Below are 19,980 nucleotides of genomic sequence, written 5' to 3'. Positions count from 1 at the left end.
TCCTCCCAGTCCTTCCCTTCTTCCCCCTCCCCTTCAGCTTATCTCTCCTCCACCTCTCTTTTCCCCCCAAAATATGGAATTGCTGTGCTTTGATACTAACTTTGGTTCCTATGCCTCAAAGGCTTTATATAGTTAATCCATTGATTGATAATCAAGATGGTGCATTTGTCTGGCTACTTCATCATTTTATGTTTCAATATGAACCCACAGTTGTTACATTTTAGATAAACGTTCATTTTAATGACATCTTGTTTGATGTATAGTTTATATACTTCCCTTGCATGTAACCTGCATGCATTGCTGTCACTGCTATATACTTGCATGGTTTACACATGATAACATACATGTATCTCAAATACCCAGCATCGGGAACGCAGGTCTCTAGCATGACGCTTGTCCTTCAGTCTGCACTGGTCAACTAGTTGCTTTGGTACTAATCCCATGTGGTTATTTATCAGCTGTTTTACCTCAAAAAGGCAAGTTTTTGTGATTTTAACCTCATTTGCAAGCTGTTTCATTCTCCATATATATATATATATATATATCATAGTCATTCATCGCATCCATATTCTTTTTGTTACTAATTACTTCTGTAGGTACATTGTCACTGCTACTATCAATATATAAGCCCTCTTTCGTGTGCATGAATATTGATTTGTTTTACTCTTCATATTAAGATCACACAATACGCTGTACATACAGTAAGTGAATACCAACACTGAATCGTTTTCAGCCTACATAAAACACATTGTCATTGACAACAGCAAAATAATATTTACATACATGTGTGCTAATTCTGCTCAAGAATCTTGCCCAGTGCTGTGTTAAGTTTTCTTTGCTAAAGTCTACAGAAGCATTTGTGTATGCCTCTTAGATCTTTGCAGAGGCTCAAATGCACCTACAGTAGTTTGAATATGTTTAAATCATTTGGAGACAGTCTGCAGAAGAAACAGAGCTTTCCTAATGCAAACATAGCTAGTAAATGTCAGAAGAGGCTACTAACTCACTTCATGCATGAGGTGATAATAACCATTAGCAATATAGCAATATTACTGAATACAACTGGCATTTTGCCTGGTTTTCCTAAATTAGCACTGACAGAAGAGAGTTACATCTTTAAGGCGTTCCAGGTAAATCCCTGGGTCTGTTGATGAACTTGAAGAGCAGATTCAGAAGACCTCAGTGATTAAATTTGTGGCTTTTCAGTGGGTACGGTAAAGGGATTTCAGCGGTACACTCGAGTGACTTCAGTGGGTAAATTTATGTTGCATTAGTGGAAACATTAAAAGGAGTTCAGTGGTTAAAATAAAGGGACTTCATTGGTAAATTCAAGATGACTCAGTGGGTAAGTTTTACTATTCTGAGACTTCAGTGGGTATACAAAAGGGACTTCAATGAGTGAATTCAACAGACAGGTAAAATTATGGGGTTTAGAGGGTACATTCAAGGGACTTTAGTGGGTACACTAAAGGGACTTCAGTGAGTAAAATAAAGAGACTGTTGGTAAGTTTAAGGGATTTAGTGGGTAAACTCAAGGGACCATAGTGAGTACACTTGAAAGGGACTTCAGTGAGTGGGTATATAGTAAGGGATTTAGTGGGCAAATTCAAGGGACTATAGTGGGTATACTAAAGGGACTTCAGTGAGTGAATTCAAGAGACTGGGCAGATGTAAGGGATTTAGTGGGTAAATTCAAGGGATGATAGTGGGTACACTAAAGGGACTTCAGTGAGTGAATTCAAGAGACTGGGTAAATTTAAGAGATTTAGTGGGTAAATATAAGGGACTATAGTGGGTAAATTCAAGGAATGATAGTAGGTACACTAAAGGGACATCAGTGGATAAATTCCAGAGGCTTCAGCAGTTATCCAAGTTATTAATCAATTCATCAAGCTAAGAAATTTTTCTACAGAAAATTCTTTCACCAAATAATTGTTTAACAATAATTTATAGTTCAGTAACATGATATTAATAAACACTCTTACAAGACTGTTAATTCACTATCTGATCTGAACAAGCTAATATCCATCATTATTATGGGATATTAGTTTTGAAACATTGATCTAAGAACAACTCAAACATATGCTTAAGAATTACTGTGTGATAAGAAAACTAAGTGAATATATTAAAAGGGACTTAAGTGAATAAACTAATGTATGGATTCCGTGAGTAAACTCAGTGTATGGTATTAATCTGCATAGATGCATTGATGCAAGAGCAAACTCCAGATTAGGGAAACAATCAGCTGTATTGAGTCAAATCATTTTGAACACAATTGATTTGAAACAACATGCAGATTGTAAAGGAAGAAGGGTGGGAGTGGATGCTTTTAGCACATAGTAAGGGAAGAAGGGTGGGAGTGGATGCTTTAGCACATACACATAGTAGAGGAGGAAGGGTGGGAGTGGATGCTTTTAGAACATAGTATGGGAGGAAGGTGATGCTTTTAGCACAGTAGATTAGGAAGGCTGGGAGTGAATGCTCTTAACTCATAGTATAGGAGGAAGGGTGGGAATGGATGCTTTTAGCCCCTGATGTCCCTTCCAAACCATGTGATAATTTACTGAAGGTCACAGTCTGTTCACCATTTACCAGTTGTATTGTACAGTAAATTAATGCAACTAAGCCAGGTTAGTTACTAACCACACCCACATATTGTCTGAAGTTCCCATACCTTACTTGTGGTATCAGTATAACTACAAATAATGTAGTATTAAGTCACACCCACTCATTGCATATTTGTCTTTTTCAAGAACAAATCCTAAATGGTGAATAAAAGCCAAACCAAACCAATTACAAATTAAATGTAAAATTATAGCTTTCATTTGAAGGGACGGATTCAATGGATGTGGGATGCCATTAGGCGATGAACTTAGCAATGATTCTGAAGTAGAGACTTAAGCACAGGATGATGGGAAATGAATTTATAGACATGATGGTAGCACTCAGTTATCTACACCTTAGCTTGGAAATATCCACAGATTTAATGTACTTGGATATATGTGTACTAGGGAGTGTGTTCAAGATTCATGAATGCAAATGAACTTTCTAAAGGATATGTCCTTAAAGTTTAACCCAACTTTGATAATAAGGTGATGGTGAGTTGTAGAAGTTGCATATTCAAAGGATTGATTTGCTTATTCATGAATTCATTTGCTTATTCATGATTAATACTATAGCTACCAGGCTATGTGTTGTAATTCTGTATATGTGCAGTGTACTGTTACTTGGTATTGCTGTGTGGTATGTAAAGTCAGGAAGGAGATATTAGTGTTGAGGAAGTGTTGTTAATATGCCCCCTCTGTTTCACTTCCTGGAAACACTATGATTAAGTACACTCTTTTTAGCAATGCTACTAATTTAATTTAACTCCGGTACTGTATGGTCCTTCACTATAAAGTAATGAGCTTTAAAATTTCAGACGTTAGCACAGTTTGGAAAATAGCTAGTATACTTTTCATAATTCATAGAGTAGACTTTAATATGAACAACATACCGCCAGCCGGTAGGTGACTATTAAACAGGTAACTGTTAGGAGTTTGTGCAGAAGTTACAGAACAAATGTTGACATGAATTTGATAATTGGGAGTTCATAAGTTGAGTTGGGATTGGTACATATCTAACCATCTCTTTCTACAGTTAAAACACATGTATGTATTCCTTATTACATCGGGAAAGTGTTACAGAATACAGTACCTCACTTTTGCATTATAAACTGCTATATCTACCTCTTCTCAAAGCTTCAAAAGATTGATCACATCTTTCCTGTTTTTTTCTGCATTCGATCACAGTATTGAATTCTCTACTCTTGTTTTATTGGTTCGTTTTCTCACCATGCTTTTCATGTTTAATCACTTGCTAGAGTAGTTCTCATGCTAACAGAGTATTTTGCAATTGTTCTTTATGTTGCAGTGCTATTATAGTAATGAACATTTGTGAATGCTGCCCTTACTTCTCTGACTTGTTGCCCTAGATTTTCTCTACAAAATAATGATTTTATATTTATGTGAAATGGTAAATGTTGATACAAGAAGGCAAAGAAAGCAGTGATAATTTAAATATTTTGTTCATGCCTAGTTAGTTTCAATTAATTAATCCCTCCATGGACACTGTCTATGTGTTGTTTTCATTGTATCAGGCTGAATCTTAAAGCAGCTGCATCTTGAGTTGTTGTGGAGAAGTTTATTGATAATAACTTTCACTAACATCCAACAGCAATGTAGCTTGCTAGCTTTATTACCCAAGTTTGGTGTTAACTAAAGCAGGGACATGAGAATGTTCTAGTTTGTATTTTTCATTGGAGTACTATACTTACATGAAAAGGCTTCTGGGAATGGGAATGTGCTGACCTGTTCTATCAAATTAATTGAATAACTCCTCCATTACCTTTATTTGGCTAAAAGACCTGGGAGGGTTGCCTTAGTTTCATCAATAACAATCTTTTCTTGAGTTATACTCCACCACTGACAAAGGAAATTGACGACCTACTGTACCCTTGAAGATGCTTTAAACAAAGGGGTTGATTGTCTGCAAATGTTGATGTAAAACGAAAGTATCTATTAAGGTAAATGCATTTAGGTTAACAATGAACTAACTTGTCTTCCAAGAGTTTAGTTTTGGGTGTCCTCCAGGAAGTCTATCACTTGGAACATCTGTTTATATATAGCTCCATGGTTTTACTATTAAACCAGCAATTAATTTACTGTCCTAATTCATGACTCAGTATCAAACAGATAAATAGATTGGTGATTTAACCAAGAGCAAAGTAGCATTATTCCCCATAGTGTAATATATATAGGATAGCCCTGTAATGTACAATTCCCCAGATGTGCATTATATATATCTTATCATTATTTCTTAAACATCATTGACTAATTCATCCTTCATATTCCATATTAGAATCTTATTTGCTTTTGTCTAAGTTCCTCTTGAGGTAAAATGTAATTTCTGTCTTCACTATAGGTTCAACGCAGCACCATGGTCCATTCAGAGCTACAAGGGAGGTACCAGGTAAGAACATCCACATTTAACAGCCTGGATGTTTTCCCTTTTAGTGTTTCTTAATTGTCCCGAATTATGTTTGCAACCTGATCTATCATTGTTACATAATCTAGATTTCAAATTTCTCAAAGCTACACCACGCTTACTACTAAATTCAGTGATGTAAACTATTTTGTGTTAATCTATAAGAAATGCCCAAAAAAGTTTAGTTACCGGATGATTAGCCTGAAGTAGCAATAATAACATCTTCCTCTGTAATTCTTGTCTGGAACTTAGAAAACAATTTTTGGTATGCTCATTATAATGTATTTGAGGCATAAGCTCTGGTTATCTGTATTGAAGAGGAACAGACCCCGACTGTCCAGTTACTAACCATTATAGCATATCCAAACTAGAAACATATCTTGTTCATATAGCATATGTTTTACAGTGGCTTTGGCAGACAGTTTTGGGGGAATGTTTTCCCCATAGTTTCCTCTCCCCCTCCCCCCACCCCTTTGTCCAAAATAGCAAGATCCAGGGATAGTTGAAGACATATATTTAATTGTAAACTGTCCTTACTCTGTATGACAAAAACAGCAAATATTGTTTAGAGACAGAATATTAATCAGCACTTTCACAAAACGATACCAGGTTTATAACACTAATATTCTTATATCATATTACAGAAATCAGATGTTTGTGTGCTTAACAGAAGTGGACTTTTGTCTATGTAAGACATGTGTCATATAAAATTATTGCTCTTGGAAGATGAAATAAATCAGTGGCGTAGGAAGGTACTTGTGAGTGGGGGGGCTGAAGACTGATGGCCGGCCTTGGGAAGGGGTCTAAGGGGAGGGGGTGTCCCCCTCCCCTTTGGAAATTTTTTGCATTTCCAGGTGGCCTCAGATGCAATTTGGTGCAATATAGCACACTTCACACTTTATCATTTATTGAGAAATGAAAAAGGGGTTTTCTGACTTGCGAAGCGGGGGCGGAATGATACTTCCGCCCCCTTGATTTTTCACTGTGGGGGCTGGTGCCCCCCCCCCGGTTCCTACGCCCTTGAAATAAATGTCATTCAATTCAACCTCTATGAAATGAAAATTCCAGATTAAATATAAATGGTGCAAAAAACAAGTCATTTCTGCTCACTTATTCACTTTTCTTCAGAAAGAGTGAGCTGGTAACAGTGTTTGTAGAAGAGAAGACTGATTTGTGTGGTTTTGGTTAAGGAATGAGTAGATTATTTGATGTTAAAACTCTAAAGAGTAGCCCCCCCCCTACTATCTCCTGACCCTTTCACCCTCCTATCCTTAAAATGTGATTACGATATCATCTTAGATACATGGAGTAGTTTGAATCATTTCTGTTGATTTTCAAAGGAAGAACGTCAAGAAACTTTCATAAGTTCTCTCGTATATACGTGATGAAGTCCTTGACTCTCATCTCGGCATCCAAGCGGCTGTATAACATTAATGTTAACTCCCGTAACATTGATGTAGCCCTGTTACCATGACAGTCGGTGCCTGCAAATGATTCAGCACAGTGGTGTTGGTCTGGCCAATGTGGCATTCCGATTACAAAACTAAGTTTGTACCACATGCAGTATGCATATTCCCAGTGCACACAGACCTTTGCTATGGACATCAATTAAAAGCAATAATAATAACGATGTAAATGATTGATCTCCAAAACACAGTTAGAGATGCATATCGCAATGTTGTGATAACTTTTGTACACTGAATGACTACTTAAATAGGTGTTTGTAGTGAATAATTCTTGCCAGCAGCATTCACAACATTCCAGTCATTTTCAGAATAATTCCAATCATCATGTTTGTGAATGGCGCCATCTTTATGGCTCTGAGTTTGGAGCCTAACATGATGATTTGGTGTGCAGAGTTCATAACATATAAATTTCAACACTGAGTTGTTGTGTTTCAGAAGACAACATTTTTGATTACATCAATAGGCTTGGTTGGTTATACTCCATTGTTTTTCTGTATAAGAATACCTTGAAACTAGAATGGAGATGAAATACTGACAGTATCTTTGCACCTTGTAAGCATATGAAATCAACAACTTAATAAGACCCTGTTAACTCAAGAGGTAAATCTGTTATGTGATTTCTAAGTAGGGGAGTCCACAATAACTGGAGGTGGTTATACAACATGTATTGGAGAACTCGTCTCGAACAGTGCTCTTGATTTCAACAGTGAAGGTAAATGTAAACTGAGAAATTCCTCCTCCCTCACCCAACTCTTATGAAACCCTAGTCATGGTCTTGAAAAGCACTGGTCTTTTTATAAGCTTGGAGAATGCCCTTCTCCCCGCCCCCCCCCCACCCCCACACACACCTAATGTATGTGTGTTATGCATGTTATGTTCATATACTTAAATTCATTAAAGACAATGTTACAGGAGGCAAATTCAATTAATCAAGAGAACAGCTTGTCATTGTTTCTGCCTTTGGGGAGAATAATAGAAATGAGGTTGCATTTGGTATGATTTGGTCGTTCCTGATAGGATAGAGCTATTTCTAAATTTTATGTACTATAGTTCATATCTGGAAAGTCTCGATGTTGCTCTGGTTGTAACTTCTCAACATGCTGACCTTTCCCTACAGGTTTCTTTTCTACTCCCTTGCCGTCCAAACCACCCGTGCCAAGTGACTCAACCAGGTCTCGCCAAAAGATTTCACCTACAACACCAGAGACGAAACGAAGGACCAGTTCCTTCAACAACTCACCACAATCAGGAGACAAACTAGGGAGGAAGTGGGGGTCCACGGAGCATGAAATATGTTCCATCGGGTAGGAGGAACTTATATAATATTCCTCTTTATTTGGACTCACAATTCTTCAAAACTGTTCCAATTAGTATGATCTGGATGATAAGTTGGTCACTTTCAGTCAAAGTGCTCTAAGATTAGTTTCCAAATAGTCGTACAATTCAAGAATAATGGTTGTTGCCACAAAAGAAAATGACCAAAAACAAGGACTTGGATCAGATACTAACTTGATCAATAAAACAATACAAAAAGTAGAAACTTAAAAAACAGGAATAAATTGAAGGTATAGGTCTAAATCCCATGAATGTTAGTTGATGTGACTGATTAAGTTATATATGCAAGTAATAGTATACAGTAACTTGAAGGTGAATTTAAGCATTGTCAAATTGTGTAGACCATAGTCTTTGCTTCATTTATCTCATTACTGTTGGCATTTTATAAAGTTCTCATGAGTTTAACCAAATTCTCAGGTTTCATCTCAAGAAGTTTAATACATAGCATTTTAGTGTACATGGTTTCTATTTATATAGATCTCTGAATACCTTTATTCAATCATGTGGAGTTCTAATCAATGACAGTGGAAAACAATCCTTGTGAATCTTGCCCAAAAAAGCGACCAAAACTAAAATCAATTAAAACTTTAAAACTTTTAATAAGTTTCACTTTTAGTCAGAAACTTCTTTCTTGATCTCTTGTTTCCCTTTTTGAGAAATATTTGCTACAAAGACTTTTCTCAAATATATAATGTTTTATTGTTTTCAAACAAATATTATGTCATTCAAAATGAGATGTCCCCCAAGTTATAAAATAAAAAAACTTTGTTGGACATCTCAAAAAGTTTAACAAAAGTTTCTGATGTGTATTGGTAGAAGAGGGCGCTATTGCAGATTAATAGATTGACAATCTTGTGGAAATGCACAATGGTCCAGTGAGCATGTACAAAACCTATAATAGAGAATTAATAGCTAACACACTGTGTTTGTTTGTGTGTGTTGTGCCTGTCAATGATTGGGGAGCTACAGTGGTTTCTGGTGTATGTTGGAGGTGTGTACACTATTTCTGTGTGATTGCATTGTGAGGGCATAGGAAGTGTTAGTTATCAGTGCTAGCAGAAAAGGCGGGAGAGTGGCTGTTGTGTATTGGGGTGTTGTATCCTAATTCAGTTTTGGTGGTCTTGTGCACATGGTGTAGTACTAGTAGTGGTTGGTTTGCAGCAGTCATTTCTAAACCTCTCTTGTAACCATAAGGGAAGGACTTTCAAACTGAAGTTAACAGGTGGAGTTCAGAGAGGATCATTTACCTGTGTTGGATTATTTGGGATAGATTTACAGATCAATAATTATAGACTGGAGTACTAGGCAGCTTGAGCAGTTGTACTTCAATATTATTACATGCTGTTGATATAATAATATTTCGATAATCTGAAGCCATTTGTTGGAATTACCTGGATTAGTTTGGAGTGATATTGATATTGTGCAGTGAATTAGACACCATGAGTAGTAGACCAACCTCGGCTCGATCGCCACGCCAAAGGCCTAACAGTGCAAGGCCAAACAGCGCCAGGCCTAAAACCAGTCCCAGAACAAAAAGTGCTGGAGCTAAGACTAAGAGGTAATGTTGCAAAAGGTGTAGCTCTGTGCATTCATGTACTCACTTTTAATTAATTATCATTTTGTTGCGCTGATAAACAAAGGGACTCATAAACCGATCACCCTAAGCTGCTATATATGTTATTTGATGGTTGGAGGGGTGGAAAAATGGATGAATTAATTTGGGGCTATATACCTCAGTCGGAAAGTACCATACCATAAGGTATCCAGAAAGAAATGAATTATGTGCAAAAATATGATTTATATTGAAATAACATCGTTGTAATGTAGGTTGGCAAACCATATAAAGTCCTTACTTTTGTGGAAAACAAAAATTGTCTAGATTTGAATAAGCAGGTTAATTTCAGGCAAATTTAAGTTTGAATGTTTGTATCTACACAGATGTTTGAGTTTGATTGTGGAGGTTACCGTTATGTGGGACTATAACACAGTCGCTTGAAAATGACACAATTTATAAACCAAAGCAACATTCAATATAACTGAGTGCTGTGTCATGGACTTCAACTAACAATGAGAGTCAATTTAATTGAAGAAAATCTGAAGCTTTTCTGGATAATTAAGCATTTTTTGTGATTTGTGCACATGTTACTGGATCCAGCTAAATCTCAAATCCATGAAAGGGAAGATAAAACCATCTTCCATGGCCTTTCTGTATTAATATTTTCATCCCCATTGAATTGAGTTTTTGACACCATGTTGGCTGCCGTAAGCTTTTTGGTTGCAGACGCATACTGTAAGCATGGATTAGAAATCAAACCTAATTTTCTAATGTTAAAAAATGTGGTACTTCAGTGTTGTTCTCTGTAGTTACATATTAACATGAACATACCTGTATATACCTGTACTATAGGTGTCTCTGGCTGTCTCTAGTAACTGAAATCAATTCTTGATAAATAAAATAAAAAACAATATCCCCAGGCTACCATATCAAATTTAACCATTTGTTATCAGGGTAGGACAAACCTAATCACATGTGTTGGATGGGTAACATTGCAGATGTGTTTTAATGTGGCAAAAAGTGAGAAATAATGAACCAAAATGTGTGGATTACTGGTGAGAGGAAGGTAGAAGTAATATGTATGTGAGGGCTTTTGCATCAGTTGATCAATTGGAACTTTCTTAATATACTTTGTTGTGGCTTTCAATTCTCATTAGCATGTTCATTCAAGACGATTAGATTTCCACCTTATCCTTTGCATGCATTGAAGTGTAGCTCATAATTCTTCCTAATGAGCTACAGTATGCTTATACGTATATAGTTGGTGATGGTTTATGATAAATCTCTTTGTTTGCAGTGCACCACTATGTCATAGCATTATGTGTCCATTACGTTTGTGTTCATTCATGTTGTGGTACATCTTTGTGTCCAGTGATTCATCCTTAACCATTCATCTTCTTTGACCTGTGATGATGCATGTCTCTTTGACGTAATTAACCTACAAAATGTTTCCTTCTCGTAACTTTCTTCCTGCCTGTTAAATATAACACAGGCTTGTTGCCCTGTCAATAACGACATCACTTTCAAAATTTAAGCCAAAACTTGCAACCTGTGAAATCACATGGTGAAGAGATTGGTGGACTTTCACTGAGTGGCAACAAGGGTGCACCACATTACAATTAATACTCACATTGTTACCTTGTCATGCATCACATTGTTCTTTCTAATCAGCAAAACTCCCAGGAAGAGTTCGTCTCTCACCAACTTAAGCGGTCAAACAGTTGACCGTAAAGTTCCAGCCTTTAGGTAAGTCAATGGTCAGGAGGTCTATACTTGTGTGGCCAGCTACAGTCTTTATGGTAGGTTGCAGAGATGGAAGGCAAGGCTTGGCTACCCATATCTGCAGCTAAATAAGCCTGAATTATGGATCATGTAAATATTACTATATAACGATATTACTGTAATGAAATATTAAAGTTGCCATACGGTGTAATGTCAATTGCCCCTGGAGTGCCATTCTTTTACCTCAATGGCCTCTTATTGTACATTCTACAGAATTGGAATTACTCTTGAGAGTCCATTCATCGTCCGATTATAAATTGATTAAAAGTGATTACATGCAATAATACTGTATTATCTAATTAATAATAGAACACACAGCTGTTTATTTCACTGCTTACAATCAGCAATGGGTTTTCAATAGCTTTCAGTGGAACAGCTGCCTGTTCCAGGCGAATATAGGCAGCAAAGCAATTGTATAACACACGCTCACACCATGTGGTTCTCTGGACACTGAATGTTAGTGTGATTCTTCAGCAGGCTTCAGCCATGATAGCTCCAGGATCTGACTGAGAATACTGTACAGTATATGTAATGCTCAACAAAGAAATTAACAGTATGGAGTGAATTATAACTGAAAACTACAATAGAGTACACATGTTTGCATTGTTGTGTGCAGCCCTCTACAGTACTGTACTGTGGGTTATTCTTATGTCTCTCCCACCCACACTGTTATTACACATACCTGTACAGTACACACATGCATACATACAATAGATATAGATCATCACTACCAGTAACAATCCTGGAACCAGGTATTAATTCTAAAAGCTTAAAGTATATACTGTATGTTCAACACATTGCAGAATTGTTTCAAAAAGCTCTAGGTTGTCTAGCTACAGTAATATATCAGCCATAGATCAGAGGTGAAAATGTAGCCAATCTTGTTTCCCCTTCATACTGTATAGTCTTTAGCAAATATAAAGTCAGTCCTTAATTCCCTACTGTATAAGAAATTGTATACCTGTAGACGTAGTGATTACAGCAATATGCCAAATAGCAGTGGAAGGTATAGTGAAATAGGAGTCCAGTACATACTTGACAAAGTCCAGTTCATAGTTCATGTTTGTATTAGATTTGTGTAGTATAGAGGCTTTAATGACTCAATATATTATTTTAATATATAGCAGTCCTGAGGAAATTGAACAGGGACGTAATAGGCAGGAGGTACTTAAGCAGTAGAACTTAAAACAGGGTAATTCCACATTCTGGCATGTATATTTCTGTTTGAAAATTGCTACAGGGGATTAAAGAAAAGTTGGACTCCGATCAGACCCACACCCCCCATCCCTTCCTCTCCCTCATGGTGACACTCTGCACTTCAAGCCAATCAGAGTTACCTCTGACCAATCAGAAAAATACCCTCTTACATCAGATGGGCATCAGTGGGCAACAGACATTTAATTCAATGGTCACATTGCATGTAGACCAAGATGTAACAGTGGGAGAAAGATCTTGTTAGATCTGATGTGACAATCTCATCACAGTGTAATCTCAGGATACTGCTGCACCAGGCACTGTAGGTTAACAGCTCCCTTCTAAAGTCAACATATAACACCTGTAACACTGTATTAGGGCAGAAACCTGGCTGGACATTCTTTTGTTGGTCTCCCTTCTACAGGAAGGTAGTGGGACCTGCCTCAGGCATCCTGTTGTAACAATGCAGAGCTCTCAAATAACAGCATTCCCTAACCTAGGGAATTATCAATAGCAGCATTCTGTAACCTATGGACTTAATATTCTCAATAGCAGCATTCTGTAACCTAAGGATTTAAAATTCGAAATAGCAACTCCTTGCTATAACTGACCCTCTCTCTCTGTTCAATAGCAGCTGAGCCTTTGAACCAGTGGCAGCTCTTTCCAGAATGAAATACTTTGACCTTAACAAATGTCAATTTGGACAAACAGTAAACTATTATCCCAATTCCCACATGTAAATATGTTAAATAATCTCATTCTATTCATTTTAAATCAGTCAGTATTTTTAATAAACTTTAGTTTATAGAGTTAAAGCACAATTATCACAGCCTCAAATGACAGTGCACTAAACCTACAGTAAGCTTGCTAGAAATAAACAATTTATCAATTAAATACTGTAACTATAAGATCAGATGACCGCTATTCAAAGTTTCAAAGTGAGATATAGAAAAGAGTAAAGTTGACTTCTATAATACAAGGTCTACAGTAGTCTGGACTTGACAATCAATGAAGTCTTCTTTGAATGTAATACTGCCATAAGTAATATTTGCTTTAACCACCGTGACATTTACTTTGTCTAGCTATAATTACCATACTCATAATAACCTGAAGTGGTAAGCACTCCAGAAATGGCTCATCCTTCTTTGCTTATTGTACTCCACACACTCCATGGACCAAGTTAAAAGTCACATGATGAGCAAACAAGCCCAACCAATGTACACATCCACCACATAACTATATAGCCTACACTGTGTGCACAACAGCCCGGTTAGTGAATCATCTGAACTTTCAGTCACAATAACTGTTAACATTTGTCAGAGTTGTCTGAGAAAATAAGAGAGAGGCTACAGTACTTAGGGGATGGGGTAGGTCATATATTGTAGGGGGGGGGGATAAGCTGTCTGAATAAGATGAAGTATTTTGTGTACTTATGACAATATACCAAGTGTTCACAATCAAAAGGTTTATTTAACATCACATCGAGTTTTCCTACTGCTTCACACGCTGCTTCAGAAACACAGATATAATACTCAAGTATCGACCAGTCCAGTGGCTCTGATTATCGAGTCTCTAATTTCCAAACACTTAGATTGATATGAAAGATTGGTATATAGCATGCAGCTCCACAAGTGATAGTTAACAGCAGTATAACGATCAAGTATGTCCACAGATTTTATGCTTAAGGCCATTTTTTGACTGGTGATATGATATTTATGGAAAATTAGCAACATGTGGAGGATATGTCTCTATGAAGTTCCATTATCAGTTGGAAATACAGTATTTCAAGCATTTTTTTTAATTTTTGTATGCAAAATATTGAATGAAAATTGGCAATTTTATTGGTATGTAACTATAATGTCCTATAATGCAGTACTTAAATGTCTGTCAGAGACATCATCTTGTAAGGTAGCTGGATATGTTCATGTCATTCTCTTTAGAATTCTAAATTAACACAGAAGTTAATTAGAGAAAATCACAAAATCCATTAAGTCTTTGCCCAGCAAGTGAATGGTGGTAATTGAAAATATCTCTTTGTCTGCAGTCAACCAGTCATGTGCAAGAACAACCAAGCTGTGGTTTGTGTTGAGCGACATAGCAAGTCTCTGCAGTCATCCTAACCTACTGTACTATGTTAATGTACAGTAGTTTGAACATTACATGACTGAATAGTTCAAATAGTGCCTTCACGGGTCAAATATCACTTCATTTCTTAGTTGTTCATCTTCAGTACACAGCAGCATATACATAGAGTGCATTGAACTAACTTTCTAACAAAATAACCAGATTTTGTCCAAAAGATAAAAAGAACAAGCAAAAAGAGTAAAGGGATTTAGTTACTGAAATATTAAGGTTTCAAAACCTATAGTTACAAAGTGTTTGAAAAAGTCAAGTTTGGCTCATACAGAGAGTTCATAGTTAAAAAAACAGTTCCCAGTCTATTCCTCTACTTGTATAGTAACGGAAATAAGAGGAGAGTAAATCCATGCTTCCTCTCTCATTGTGGTAAATAGGAACAGGTCAAGTGCACTTTAACTTAAGCTGTGTGAAGCTTTGCTCTGTAGTACAATACTATACACACACACACGTGTAGTATACACACACTCATGTTCACCAGTTTTATACGAAGTTCCATATTGCTGTGTGCTGTACTATACTACACACACACACTCTCTCATGTTCACTTAGTCAGTCCCATACTGTTGTATGCTATACTCTACACACACACACTGTCATGTTCATGCAGTCAGTCCCATACTGTTGTATGCTATGCTCTACACACACACACACTCTCATGTTCACTTCTATAGTAAGTCCCATACTGTTGTATGCTATGCTCTACACACACACACTCTCCCATGTTCACTTCTATAGTAAGTCCCATGCTGCAGTGTGCTGTAGAAGCATAGGCGTAGGAGGCGGGGGGGGGGGGGGGCTGCAGCCCCCCCAACAATTTTTTTGGGTGAAAATTCGGGCAGTATGCCGAGAATTTTTCGGGCACCTACTGGAAGAATAATAATATGCAATGTGTTTTTCTGGGTTTTTTGGGTAAAAATTCTGCAATATGCTGAGAATTATTCGGGCATCTACTGAAAGAATAATAATTTGCAATGTGTTTTTCAATTTTTGGTGAAAATTCGGGCAATAGGCCTATGCTGAGAATTTTTCGAGCACCTACTGAAAGAAGAATAATTTGCAATGTGTTTTTCAAATATTTTGGTGAAAATTCAGGCAATATGCTGAGAATTTCTTTCGGGCACCTACAGTACTGTACTGAAAGAATAATAATTTGCATTTTTTTCAAATTTTTGGGTGAAAATTTGGGCAATATGCTGAGAATTTTTCGGGCACCTACCAGTGGCAGAGCGTCCATACAGTCAGACGGGCGATGACCCCTGACGGACTCAAATGGACTGCTGGCGCCCTTTTCAGCTCTTTACCACTTTTTACTTATTCGCGATTATTGACTTTTTTATTGCGCTCTCAAATACCTATTGACATTTGTCACATTTTGTTGGTGCAATTTTCTGACAAATGCCAGGCGATGACACCTATTTATTCTTCATTTATCTGCAAATTAGCAAGGCCTGGAAAAGGTCATTTCGGGCGATCTAGGGAGTATCTTACTCAAAAATTTCTGTACGCTCCGCGCCAACCTGTGGTGGCACTCCGCTTAGATAGTGTCAAAAGCGCCCCTACAGACCATTCTCTCCCCACCCCCCCACTCTGACCAATACCCCTAGCTCCGCCACTGGCACCTACTGAAAGAAGAAGAATTTGCAATGTGTTTTTCAATTATATTATTATTATTATCATTATTATTGTAACAACTTCCCCAATTATACTAACCAATATAGAAGGGTAATAACACGGAAATAATTTTATGTTATTGGCAGGTGATGTAATAACTGATGGATGCCTATATGATATGCACATTAACATGTAGAACAGGCGCGGAGCGCGCAAAAAAAATTTGGTTATATTTTTCGGGCAAGTCGTTACAGCCCCCCCAAATCAAATGAGGCTCCTACGCCTATGTGTAGAAGCAGTGAGCTCTGAAGTACTAAACATGAACAGTTACAATATTCTGTATAAATCCAACTTGCACAATATAAGTTACTGGTATATTCCAACTGTGTGCATTCCTGCATATAGTATTACTATGTTTGAACATGCAGTCATTCTTTTTTTGCATTGAAAACAAAGGCAGCTGCCAGTCCGAATCACTTACCTTCCTTACCATCACCATGGTAATCCCTGATTGTTATGTTATTCTAATAAACTACACCACTAATTCACCAGTGATTTGATGAAATAAAAATTGAATCATTTGAATAAGCTTTTATCAATTGATTATGTTAATTAGGTTAAAATAAACCAATGGCTTACCGTGTATAGTGACCATGCAGTAGAACCGGCAATGCTATGTGTACAGTTTGTGTGTAATATGAAGATTTGTAGGACTTTGTGTATCTATGATGATTGATAACATCAAATGTGTGATATGTTAAGATGTTTATGCTGGTACAATTTATTATTCACCCACAAAAGTTTTATTTGATACTAAAGTTGATGTTCACTACTCAAAAGGGATCAAATGTTTGTGATGATTAAAATAAACAACCTCTGGAGAATTAAGAATGGTGTTAAATGATGGAAAATACCAGTTTTTCATCATGTGATCTGTTACCCAGCCTCATAATATCAATCATAATAATGAGGGTAGAGGTCACTTAGGTTTGTTTGATTCACCAGCACACAGCTTTATACATTGACATGCCAGGATACTGTACACCAATGTTTGCTTTAAGGTTGTCCACTGCTCCTGATAACAACACAGATAATATCACACCAGTGTGCCTATTGAAAGGTTACAGAACTGAACAAGCCAGTCATTGACAATTTCCATGCCAGAATGAATTACTGAAAGATTGTTATGAAATAATGAGCGGAAAATAGGTTAGCATAAATCTTATTAGCGTTCATGTTTCTACTCAGTATTTGAGCTCAACCTCAACTCAAGACCAATGGAATTACATGTGTCCTTAGTCAGGAGAGCTCTTTACTAACAAGTTATTGATTTAACACACTTCTTAGTGTGAGGGTCAATATAGTCTCTACACAAGTAGAATAACAGTATGCACCTATAGCTATCTGCTACACACTGAAGCAGTATATATGTTAGACCAAGGGCGTAGGAACCGGGGGGGCTGGGGGGGCGCCAGCCCCCCAGTGAAAAATGTGGAGGGGCGGAAGTATCATTCCGCCCCCCCGCTTCGCAAGTCAGAAAACCCCTTTTTCATTTCCAAATGAGAAAAAAAATCTCATTTGGAGCACCAAATTGCATCTAAGGCCAGGTGTAAATACAAAATTAAGTTTACAAAATGGAGTCGGTGTTGAAGTGTGCTATATTGCACCAAATTGCATCTGAGGCTACCTGGAAATGCAAAAAATTCCAAAGGGGGAGAGGGACACCCCCTCCCCTTAGACCCCTCCCCCAGGCCGGCCATAAGTCTTCAGCCCCCCCCACTCAAAAGTACCTTCCTACGCCACTGTGTTAGACACACATACACACAAAAACCTTCCATCCACCAAATTTAGCTGAGTAGTGATGTGAATGTGAACTCAGTGCTCATTGAGTAACATGCTCACAAAATATGAGCAGTTGATATCCCTGCACCAGTAAATTCATCACTACATTCATCTTTCCTCTTGTTAGTGAGTGCTGAGTGGTAGATAAAATGTCATAACTGTTCAGCCACAATTCACAATGAATCAATTCACAATGAATCAATTCACAATGAATCAATTCACAATGAATCAATTCACAATTTCTCATTGTGTTGAGATGAAAGAACAGAACTTTATAGTCTGTATCTTCTGCTAAACATAGATATTTAACTTAATAAATAAAATAAATGTCTTAAAGGGTGTGAAGACTCGCGCAAAAAGAAACATCTAATGCCGGTAATCTGACCTAGTTTCGAATGAGGTGTAACAGAAGTGTAAGACACCACCATCGATCCCAGAAAATACACGCACATGGCTTGCTACCGTCGGTAATTAGACACTAGTGTACAGTCAGTACATACAGCTGCGGTCAATACCCACAGCACAGTGTATAAACAATACAGTGATGGACATCTCAGGTCCAGCTAAAGATAACAAGGTATCTCGTTTCATTACTGTCTGCATTTTGTAGGGACACGAACAAAACGTCACTTGCAAGCAACAGAAAGTTAACTTTTTCAGATGGCCGCACACGGTTTGGGGCGAGTCTTCAATGCCTTTAAAGAATGGAGAAGACAGAATTCATTCAACAGTCATTTTATGCTTTGCCTTTTGATGGTGATAGCAAACAGAGTCAATATATTCAAGGTTAGATTATCAATAGAACTTAATCCGTCTGTGTTAAGTCTGTAATGGAAGCACTAGACCATACATGTTAACAGTGATAATCAATATAAACTGTGGTTGTTAATTGATCTGTGTGTAAGTAGAGAGGTCAAAGGTCAATAAATGATTTAGTGTAGCAGTGGTTAAGTATAGCATCATGAATATAACATATTCATAATATAAATATATATATATGTCAACAGATCTACAGTATACCTTTAACTGTTAGACAAAATGTTTGGAGTTTATCAGTACATTAAAATGCAAACATTGATTTACACTCAATTACACTCAAAAGTCTTCCAGAGCCTCTTAGAGGTTCTTACTGTCTGAATTAAAACCAGACTTCAAGGGATGTTAACTTTTGTATAATTAAATGTCTTACGAGGTATTATACTCTGAGGGAGACAGTAAACATGCTGCTTGAATCCTGAGCAAAGTTGACCAGTTTATTAGGTTTGTTAGGAAGTATTTATGTAAGTAAATCTGATATGCAAGTGTGCATTATACTGATAGCTTGATAACATCACACTGTTTAAGCTCATGGCTGACACCATACCTACTGAGTCCAGACCCTTCTAGATGACCCCTGGTATATACCTAGTCCATACCTTGCTATACAACAACCCAGTCTATACCTACTCAGCAACTTACTGTACTATACAACACCCTTGAGTCTATACCTACTCAGACCTGTCACCTGTTTGAACCGAAAATAGGGAGAATAACATTTTTCAGGGCCAAAAAATAGGGAGAACAAGGGGAAAATAGGAAGGTTGGTAATTTTTAACTGAAGTGATATAAATACTCCTAAATAAGTATAGTCTACTTATGCAATACCGTGAGAGAATCATCCAATCAGTGTTTCTTGTTGTAGTTTACAGCAGCTCGCTTCGCTTTCTACAGGGTTTCTTTAGTAGGCTTCCATTTGAAACAGGGAACAGTGTGACTTCATGGCTAGTATGCTAGGTAGAGTCCCATCAAGCTTGAGCCTATCCGACTGTCTGTCTTGTTCTTGCAAACTACACTGAATAGCCTTTCCTGTTCAGCGTTACTGTGGGGAATTACTAAGCATACAGTAGGACTAATTGTTGGTTATTTTCAGAAATGTCGCAAGTGATGAAACATTAAAAAACCGGGAGAATAGAATATGAAACCGGGAGGCCGGGAGATTCGGGTGAAAACCGGGAGTCTCCCGGTAAAGCCGGGAGAGTTGACGGGTCTGCC

The 19,980-nt window shown here is 37.3% G+C and overlaps 1 protein-coding gene across 6 annotated transcripts in view; it reads left to right on the top strand.

Annotated features, from left to right (window-relative positions):
• The window catches only part of LOC139972052 (77 kDa echinoderm microtubule-associated protein-like), a 68,373-nt gene that overhangs the window by 19,823 nt on the left and 28,570 nt on the right, over positions 1–19,980 (top strand). For 3 of the 6 annotated variants that reach the window (XM_071978933.1, XM_071978932.1, XM_071978934.1), the window contains exons 4-6: positions 4,963–5,010; positions 7,609–7,795; positions 11,053–11,127. In XM_071978933.1, the coding sequence (XP_071835034.1) occupies positions 4,963–5,010; positions 7,609–7,795; positions 11,053–11,127 (310 nt within the window). Of the gene's footprint in view, positions 1–4,962; positions 5,011–7,608; positions 7,796–8,759; positions 9,385–11,052; positions 11,128–19,980 lie in introns of those variants that run through there. The other 3 variants (XM_071978936.1, XM_071978935.1, XM_071978937.1) reach the window with 2 other exon arrangements.

Source organism: Apostichopus japonicus, chromosome 8 (assembly GCF_037975245.1).
Source record: "Apostichopus japonicus isolate 1M-3 chromosome 8, ASM3797524v1, whole genome shotgun sequence".
In the NCBI taxonomy this organism is placed as follows: domain Eukaryota; kingdom Metazoa; phylum Echinodermata; class Holothuroidea; order Aspidochirotida; family Stichopodidae; genus Apostichopus; species Apostichopus japonicus.
The sequence above is the reverse complement of the archived record's forward strand: the minus strand, read 5'-3'. Positions and strand labels throughout refer to the sequence as shown.